This window comes from Doryrhamphus excisus, chromosome 1, assembly GCF_030265055.1.
Source record: "Doryrhamphus excisus isolate RoL2022-K1 chromosome 1, RoL_Dexc_1.0, whole genome shotgun sequence".
Lineage (NCBI taxonomy): Eukaryota > Metazoa > Chordata > Actinopteri > Syngnathiformes > Syngnathidae > Doryrhamphus > Doryrhamphus excisus.
The window spans coordinates 2,779,560-2,789,663 of NC_080466.1; the positions used below are offsets into that span (position 1 = coordinate 2,779,560).

The 10,104-nt window shown below is 43.0% G+C and overlaps 1 protein-coding gene across 1 annotated transcript; it reads left to right on the top strand.

Moving 5' to 3' along the window:
• Positions 1 to 336: 336 nt before the first annotated feature.
• On the top strand, positions 337 to 8,505 carry nfil3-5 (nuclear factor, interleukin 3 regulated, member 5). Its single transcript, XM_058087384.1, has 2 exons — positions 337 to 659; positions 5,667 to 8,505. The coding sequence occupies exon 2, from the start codon at positions 6,201 to 6,203 to the stop codon at positions 7,947 to 7,949; it is 1,749 nt and encodes a 582-aa protein (XP_057943367.1). The 5' UTR covers positions 337 to 659; positions 5,667 to 6,200; the 3' UTR covers positions 7,950 to 8,505.
• Positions 8,506 to 10,104: the final 1,599 nt, after the last annotated feature.

Below are 10,104 nucleotides of genomic sequence, written 5' to 3' on the forward strand. Positions count from 1 at the left end.
AATAATATAATAATAATATAATAATAATATAATAATTATATTATTATTATATTATTATTTTACTGTTTATTATGATTATATGATTATATGATTATATGATTATATGATTATATTATTATATTATTATATTATTATATTATTATATCATTATATCATTATATTATTAAATAATACTTGTATTTTTATGAGTTGTTCAAAAATGTTTTTTTTTTTAGCTTTCAAAAAATACTATAATCATGATTAACATAATCAACAACTTGCTACCGGATCGATACCAAAATGTGCAGTGTTGCCCACTTCTATGTCAGGTCCTCGCATCGTCTCGCGAGAACACAGAGGACACAAACGTGACGAGGCAGCAGAGGAGCTGTTACGCAACCATTGACCTACTAACACATATTTCTAGAAAGGCAGCAGCACAAAGTAGAGCAAAGTGTCCGACACCACACAACACCGGGGCGGCCTGAGCCAAGACACGGAAAGTGGACACACACGGACACACAAAATCGACTTAGCCGAGCGCCGAGAGCTTAGAAATAGCAACTTTTTTTTTTATCCTGTGGAGCTTTTTGTCTACGGAGAAGGAGGAAACGGCAGCGAGACAGCTTTTGTGTCGGGGAAGCCTGAACGTTGTGTTCCCCTCCTCCACCATATCGAAGGTATGTTTGACGGCGGGAGCGGCACTCTTTTCTTTCTATACGTGTAATAATTCATAAAATGTATTATTTTTTTTCCTGTTTCATGACTTTTATTGAGTGTGTTTAGGGGCGAGGACACACCGGTCATGGCCGGTTATTGTTCACATGGCGACTTAGCCATAGGCTGGTCGCGTAACACAATGTTACGCCTTGTGTACATTTAGACCTCATTTTTTTTTAGTTTTGTGGTTAAAAATCCTGCTAAACAATATTAATGAAATATCCTCAATGTTAAATCGAGCTGGTGTTGTTTTCCAGCTGTTATGAGGCTAATAATGCTTATTACGGCTATGCACATGGCAGCTTCTGTTTAGCTAGCGCAATGGAGGTCATTTAAATACTACTAGCTTATCATGGCATTAACAACAAAGGGGGTCGTATAAAGATAACGCTTAAAGCCTGAAACTGTTTATTTGTCATAATTACTGCGATTCTGGTGCCCATGTCCATGAGAAATGGCTGTTAAGTAAGGCAAGAGTGTTGCTTGGGGATGACATAACCAGAACACAGCAGGGAGCTCTGCATATAAACAGCATCTCTCTCCTGGGACAAAACGTTCTGGACTGTAATTGATTCCTGCTCACACCCACTTTTTTTTTTTTTATAAATAAGCTTGCCAAAATTTTATGTAATCCACATTTTAACCCAGAGGCTATGGAGAAGCATCTAAAGATGCCCGCCATGGCCTTGTTGTGACTTTACTGAAATTAGAAACATTCAGGATGTGATGTGATGTGATGCGATGCGTGGAAAAAAACCCAAAAAAACTCAATCTGGCGAGACAGTTTTTTGGTGAGCCCTTTTTTAGTCCACCTGCTGCCAGCTGGTCTGAGTTCAGAGCATCTGCGTTGCTCGTTACAAGGCCAGATTTCTGAATGTAGGTCAGACCTGAATGTGGGTGACGGCATCCAAGGCAACTCTGGATGACTTTGAGCGCAAAGTCTGGCTGATCTAGAGAACACAAGTCGGCCATATTTATGTAGGATTCGCTTATTTTCTAAAAAAGTGATAAACACAAATTCCACATCTCGTTACCGAAAGTTGAATCTTTCATTATAAGGACATTCATATTAAAAATTGCAAAGACACTCTCCTTTTTTTAATTTAGAACCTGCCGCGAACCCGCAACCGCAGGCCCGCTTACTGTACTGTTACTATAGAAATGATCTGGATGTCCGAATTCCAGTCTCCCTGTTTGTTCAGTTGACACAAAGCTATACGGCAAAATGGACGCTCCGAGCTAGGGGCCCCCCTCCACGTGTGTGTGTGGGTTGTATCGCTTAAAAGCTTGGAGGAGGGGTGCAAGGGTGTCTGACTGTTGACTCACATTTGCTCTCAGTTGGGGTCAAAGGTGAAACACACACACCCCCCCTTAGTAGAAAGTGTCTGGGAACTGCTAACTGCGACGACAAACGCAGACAAGACGTTGCAGCAATTCAAAGGAATCGAACAGCAACTTGCGCTGTGACCGAATGTGAGCGTTACACAAGCTTTGCAGTGCAACAGAAGTAATTCAGAGCACGTACATAAGGAGAAGGGGGTGGGGGGGGGGGGCACAGCCCCTCCCCACGCCGTCTAGAGAGAGGCTGTTATGTGTGAGTTTGGCTGCAGCGATGGGTGTGCGCTCTGACGTCAACACCGTCGCTATAATTTTTCATATTTTTATGATGCTAATTTTTCTGTGAAGCTTTACAGGCTCCGTCTCGAGCACGTTAGAGATTGATTGCCGCGTGAAAAATTATAATTTTTTAGGCTCATGACGCATCCAGGTTTGTGTCTTCTCCTCTTACCGCAGGAGGAATCTCATTTCCAGCTCTTGCGTTCCTCCTGTCATTCAACCCCCTCCCCGCCCCCACCTCTTTCTATCGGACTATTTATAGAATGCACTCTAATACTCTCCTACCTTCCCCGGCCCGGCCCGGCCCTCCCTCTCCTGCAGTCCCACTGACCTATTTTATGGCGCACTGTCAAAGACGGGCGGAGTGTTTACTGCTCAGCGTCGTTTCTAGGTCAGTGGGACAGCGCAGACGTACACGCGTGTTTCCTACCCAGCTGCCTTTGTTCGTTCCTCCTCCCTCATTGGTCTTGATGAAAATATTTGAAAATATTCCTGGGGGCGGGGGGGATTCACATCCGTTGGCAGGTATCCAAATCCATTTTGTCTGCGTAGCGTTACTTCACTTCAGTAGTCATACTAGTTTGGTTAGTCTAAGCCCCACCCCCCTACTGTGTTATAATAAAAACAGTGTGTGTACATGAGTGCTATGCTGCGGTATTCAGGGCATAGCTCTTGTTGTTGTTGTTGTTGCTGCTGCTGTTTCAAGGTCACGTCATGTTACTGTTCTTTTCCGCTGCTAGATGATGTAACATGTTCGTTGAATCTCAAGCTTAAGCCGAGTAAGGCAGGAACTAAGCGTGCGTTTTAATACTTACGTGGCATAGACGCTGTTATATCGATGTCATTTCAAGGGCACATATATTTCTTTTAAACTAATAATTTATCATAAATATTAAAAATAAATTATCACCAACTGAGATATTTAATATGAAATATTTATTATAATATACCCAGCTCATTCTTTCATTCATTCATTTTCTACCGCTTTTTCCTCACGAGGGTCGCCTATCCCAGCTGTCTATGGGCGAGAGGCGGGGTACACCCTGGACTGGTGGCCAGCCAATCACAGGGCACATATAGACAAACAACCATTCACACTCACATTCATACCTATGGACAATTTGGAGTCGCTAATTAACGTTAAAAACTAGAATGTTTTTGGAATGTGGGAGGAAACCGGAGTACCCGTATGCAAACTCCACACAGAGGGTGGAATTGAACCCTGGTCTCCTAGCTGTGAGGTCTGCGCGCTAACTACTAGACCGCCCTGCTTCATTATTAAAATGTTAAAAAAAAACTATTGCTTTAGAACAGTGCCTCCCTCTTATGAAATGTTTTATTTTACTCCAATTTCCATTTTTAATTCATTAATTTTCAGTCACGGGGGTGCTGGAGCTTATCCCAGCTGTCTTCGGACAAGAGGCGAGGTTGCCAGCCAATCACAGGGCACACATCCCCAACACAGTGTAATGCCCATGCTAGTGATTAAGTCACAATTCCAATTGCATTATTCATGTAAGATATTTTTTATGACACCCTCGATTTTGTTTACACAATTAAACAAGATTTGGCAAACGGTGCTGTTTTTTTTTTTGAAGGCTGGATGTGTGCGTTATACGTGTTGACGGTTAAGACGAGCTGCAAAAAAGGTCTTCTCGTCTTACAATAAAGCAGTAAAAAAACACACACAAAGCCCGAGTCGCTCGCATATAGCAGCACAAGCATGCCTTGATAAACTAAGCTAACACGGCTAGCTCCCAGGCACGCTCTATAAGAGCAGTTTTCCCGCTAACTTTTGCCGGGTTAACAGTAAATTTAGTTTATATTGGCCGATTTTGACATTGCAGTCATAGAATAGGGCCTTAATTGAACCAATAGTCGTCCATGTCGCCATCACTTCTCCTCTTTTTTTGCGTGGTGGACTTTTCTATAACAGCGGTACATGTATGCTGTACCTTATTTACCTTTATTATCACTTAATTTTTAATGATTACCAACATAGGGTGTGATGTATTCTCTATGGGGAAAATGGCAAATTTTCAGAGGGGAAAAAAAAAGATTTGACCAAAAATATCTGAATTTGTGGTGTTTTGAATGCTGAAACACAAGTGTGCAGATATCCACTATAATAATAATAATAATAATAATACATTTTAGTTGTATAGCGCTTTTCAAAATACTCACTTTACAGAAGAATGAAGTTGAATAAAGCAAGTAAACAGAATAGAAGACACACCAAAATCCAACATTAATTGGTTAATACACAGTTAAAACATGAGTAAAAGCGGGGCGGGGCACAGCAGTCAGATACAGTAAACCTCGGATATATCGGAAATTCGCTCACAACAGACAGATAAAAAAAGAACCGATTTTTCTGTAATGCATTTCCAATAAAAATTCATTGCATATATCGGATTTTTTATAACGGATTTCGCCTATTTCGGACAAAATCTCCAGTCCCGTTCCAATGCATTTCCATTAAATTTCCCTCGCATATATCGGATGGCCGCATCGTGGCGCTCCGATTCGCCGAATCGTGACAGGCCGCTATACGACGTCATTTGCAGCGTTTGCAGCGTTGCCTGCGCGTCCAGGTACATTGGAAACATAGTCAAGGAAGTGCCTTTTTATAACGGATAAAATCCGATTTACGCATATACCGGATATAAATCCGATATATGCGTAAAACGGACATTTTCCGGTACACGCATATAACGGATTTCGCTTATATCGGACAAAACCAGTGGGAACAATTGAATCCGATATATCCGAGGTTTACTGTATAAAAAAAGTTAGACATTAAAAACAGATTTTTTCAGTTATTTGATTATTGTCGATTATTATTGATATGTTATTAGTGTAATTCATGTAAGACAGGCGTTACATAACCGTGGACTGCAATTCAGCAACAATATTAACATTGCCACAAGATGTATTGCGTGCAGGGTGGGACTTCCTGTCGAGCACCTATGGTAATAGTTGTTCAGAAGCCTGTGATCGAATGCCAGTCAGGACAAAGCAACGGCGGCGTGAAATACAGCAGTTGTTACGACACGTACTGTAATTACTTAAAAAATACTGCCTGTTGTTCTTTTTATTGTATTCTGTCAGCACCAAGGTCAGATTCCCTGTTCTTACGTGACGAGACGGAGCCGGAAAAACCAGAACCACGTTTTTTATACTGCTGCCTACGCTTTGCATCCACATATCTTTTAGCATATTACAACATAAAGACTTGATAGACGTAGTGATGAAGCTTCTACGTAACATAATTATTATTCCAGATGTTCAAAATCCAACTTTTACTCAAATCTGACTCTTTCTCCTCCTCTCCATGTGTCTCTTCACAGTACCTCCATCGTGCAGCAGCACTGACGCTGGATCCTCAGGGAGCTAAGAAGTAGACATCCTGACCTACATCTCCTCTGCAAGACACTGTGAGGAGCTGACGAGCTTCTAAGCTGTCTAAGAACATTTTGAGAAGACGTCTATATAAACTCCAGTTCACCTCCTGAAGGACCCCAGAGACTAGTTGTGTGTGTGTGGCGATACAACCTTTGGAACTCCAAATATAAAAGTTTATTTTTCTTAGCTTTTTTGTTGAAGTCTAGTTCAATGTCTAAAATGTTCATGGAAGTCCATCTTTTTTTAATCTTCTTGGCAAATTTGGATACTTGAGCATTGCAATCGAGAAAAAGAATTGGCATAAACGCATAAATATCAATGAGGCTGTCTTTCAGAAGTACACATATACCTCATTTTGAAGTTTTTGCTGGTCCCACAACATAAGTTGAAACGCTCTTTATAACAAAACTTTTTGCTATTCCTGTTTTTTCCGTTTCGTCACCTTGCTGGAGTTTCACTCTGGCCCTACTTGGGCAAAAATGGAAAACCAGAGTCTACACCACCCATCAGCCAGCACCAACAACGCCATGGAAGTGGACACTTATACTACCTACAGCAATGGCCTCCCATCCCCTGCTCCCGAGGGCGGGGCGCGGGCCAGCCGCCCGAGTAAAGGTTCCAAGCCCACTGTGACGTCTCGTCGCAAGCGGGAGTTCATCTCCGATGAGAAAAAGGATGATTCGTACTGGGAAAAACGGAGGAAGAATAACGAAGCGGCGAAACGTTCGCGGGAGAAGCGGCGCCTAAATGACATGGTCCTGGAGAACCGTGTCATGGCCCTGAACGAGGAGAATGTACGTCTAAAAACGGAACTACTTCAGCTCAAGTTGCGCTTCGGCCTCATCAGCACCGCGTCCTACGTGGAGAAAAGCCAGCAGATCTCCAGCGGCGCTGCCGGCGGGAACGCGAGTAGCAATCTGAGCAGCACCAACGGCACCCCCAACAGTAACGCCTACCTCTCAAGTAGCGGCTACTCCAGTGCCTCGCAGGTGATGCTCAACTCGGACTCTTCTGAAACGGAGCAGTCCGTCCGCGGCGAGCGCCACAATACGCTCCACAAGTACTCTCCGAGGGGCTCCGTGTCGGACATGTCTGACGGTTCCTCCCGGGACAGTCCGGAACCGTTGGGCTACAATATAAAGAAGGAACCTTCAAGCATGGAGATGGTTAGAATGGAAAGCAATGGGGGCAGTCGGGTCTACCACGGCAACCACCCGGCTTTGGTGTCCCCTCACCAGCAGACCGTGTCGCTGGCTGAAGATAACTCAGACTACCAGCAGCCGCAGCAGCAGCAGCAGCAGGGGTACATGGAAGCCCCCATCTCCGCGCCCCAAAGCACTTCCTCACAAAGGAGTGTCATCTTGTATCGTTCTAGCAGCGGTTGTTACCCCATGGAGAACCAGAGGTCGAGCGAACAGCAGATCAGGCCGCAGCACTCCAAGTTCTCTGACTGCTCGGCGACGATCACGGAGGTCGCGGAGAAGCTCCAGAGGACAAAGACTGTAGACTGTGAGCAGTATGACTACGCCAGCGAGGAGCTGCAAGAACGCTACAATAGCCAGCAGCAGCAGCAGCAGCGTGAGAACCATCACGGACCTTACAGCTACCGGGTTCAGGAGAACATCCTCGAGCGAGCCGACACCCAGAACCCCTTTGCCCCCAATCTGATCCACAGCACCGAGGAGGGCATGTCGGTGTTCACGCAGCACAACGGCTACCTCAACACACTGGATGAAGAACCTCCAGTTCTTACCTACGAAGGAGGCCCCAGAGCTGACGACGCCTTCTACCAAGAGAATTCCTCCACTAAAGACACATCGTCCAGCGACGGGGACCCTCGGAGCTCCGACAAGGAGGCTTCCACTGACGACGAATCCCCCTCGTCGTCGTCCTCTGACATCAGCAGCTACCACCAGAAAGGTTCAGAAGCTGCAGAATGCCCGACCGAGGTCAAAGGTACAGCACTGCCCCACAAGCTGCGCCTTAAGAACCGAGCGCTGAGCACCATGGTGACGAAAGCACACATGGAAGCCGCATCAATGTCTCCGTCGCCCACCCTGCCCCAGCACCCTTACCTGGCGCTGCCAAATAGTGGCCAAGCTAGCAATGAGAGCCGAGAGACAGAAAATGAAGCGGAGTACACCGAGGAGGTTAAAGCTCAATCGGAGGAGACATTGGAGTCGGAGAAGTCCTCCATTGGCGGAAGAGGCAGTAAGAGATGTGTCTAAAAAAAAAAAACAAAACTAAAAACTGGGGGGGGGGTGCTCCAGTTCCAGTTAACAAGTAGTCGACCCTTTTCACTTTCACTTTCATCAATTTCCCTTTATTCTCTCCTACCTCCCACATACTCCTCCAGTTGAATCATTTACTGAAGGAGCGAACACAAAGAAATATTTACATTTTTGGAATATTTTTTTTTTTTTGATTCTGGCCAGCGCTCACATTTTAATTGTGGCATTATAAGAACATTTATTTGACCAAAGAATATTCATTTTTTTTCTTTTAATACATATACCATTGTTCCTCTGTGTGAACCTCTTCACCTCTCAAGCACTTAGATTGTATATTGTTGTGACATATGACGTATATATTTTACAAAGAAAAAGTGGCAAAAACAACACAAAAAAAAATAATAAAGTTTTAAAGCACTCAGTTTGTTATTCAGACAACTCGTAAAATGCCTCAAAAATTTCAAAACAACTTTTATGTTAAATAATAACCGACCCCTTTGGCTTCCTGTTTTGGGAAGATTTAATCTCAACACTAAAAAAAAAAAAAACAAAACATCCTAAACTGAGTCCGGTTGTCATATCAGTCAAGACCAGGGGTGGGCAAACTTTTTGACTTGCGGGCCGCATTGATATGACAAAATTTACGGGGGGGGGGGGGGGGGGGGGGGGCAGACTATATATTTTACACGTAACAGTCCACCTGGTATTATTGTATCTGTAAAATTGTCATGCAATCTGCTATCATTATTTATTATTTTATATTTATATTTAAATATTTTAAAAATAATAAAATATTATAATAATTACAATAAAATTAAAATAATAATTATTATATTATTATGTAAAATATGCAAATATAGCAATAATATTATATATAATTAATATAATAATTAGCATTAATATAATAATTATAATAATCAATAGTTCTAATAATATTATAATAATCTAATAATAATATTATTATTATTATTATTATGTGCTTGTGTCCCTTTTTTCAGGAGCACTTTGTAAACAACAGACCATGTCAAACAACGAAATTGATACAACCATCAAAAGGTTGGCTCAGGCCATGATGCCAGGTTGTATGTTGACTTTAGATGAAATACTTTGGAAAGATTGGGCGGGCCGTATTCAAACACTTGCCGGGCCGGATGTGGACCCCGGGCCGTAGTTTGCCCACCCCTGGTCAAGACTATGCAGTCTTACAATGCTGACAAGCACAAAAGGTGAGCCCCGCCTCCTTTGCCGCATTCGAATCCGTACACCTTTTGCGTCGCCGGGTGTCTAATAAAACGATGATTCTCCCATCGCTAACCAGCAAAGCTGCTCTCGCTTCTCATAAGGTGCCTCTTTTGAATCTGTGTCGTCTCTTCCTGTCCCACCCCCCCCCCCCCCCCCCCCCCCCCCCCCCCCCAAATTGGCCGACGTCTTATCAAGCCCACTCGCCCGTGCACTGAGCTTTTTAGCGGTCTACGTCAATATTAAGTCGACAGTTTCACTTCCTGGTGCCTGCCTCTGGCCACTGTATAAATGTAAAGTTGTCTCTATCACTTGTATACTGCTGTTATTTTTTTTTATTATTATTTTCTATTATATTGGCTTATTATTTTTTTTTGTCTATTACATGTAATTTTATTGTCCTTGTTGTCATTTTTGATCGATGCTCTTCCTGGTTGTGCTGTGTAATTTCCCCCCCCCCCATGCTACCCCCCCATGCAACTATTTGTACTCTGTGTTACTGTATTACGTATATCGTTGACATGAGATGAGACAGAAGATAAGCTTGTCCATATGTTATCATCATTTATGGATATGCTTCACATGGGTTTGAGCAATGGTTGCGGAGGGGAGAAAAAAAAAACCTTATTTTTGATTGTAAAGGTTGGAAAAGGGGGAAGAAAATAAAAGGTTGTTGAAATGTTTCTTCTGGTTTGACTCCTGATACTTCTTAGCGTCCGAATACTCAGGCATCGCAGTCATTTGACACTAATGCACATGTATTACTCTTTTGAACCCATATTGTTTGATCACTACACTACTGATGGGGAACTTCATGTCAAAATATCTGCACTATTGCTTTAATGTTTAAAATGCCTTTAAAAACTGGAAGTAGGCATTTGTAGGACTAACATAAGGGCCGTCGATTAAAATA

Bases quoted from the DNA above. Each gene is read 5' to 3' on its own strand.
- nfil3-5 (XM_058087384.1), top strand. From the start codon at position 6,201: ATGGAAAACCAGAGTCTACACCACCCATCAGCCAGCACCAACAACGCC.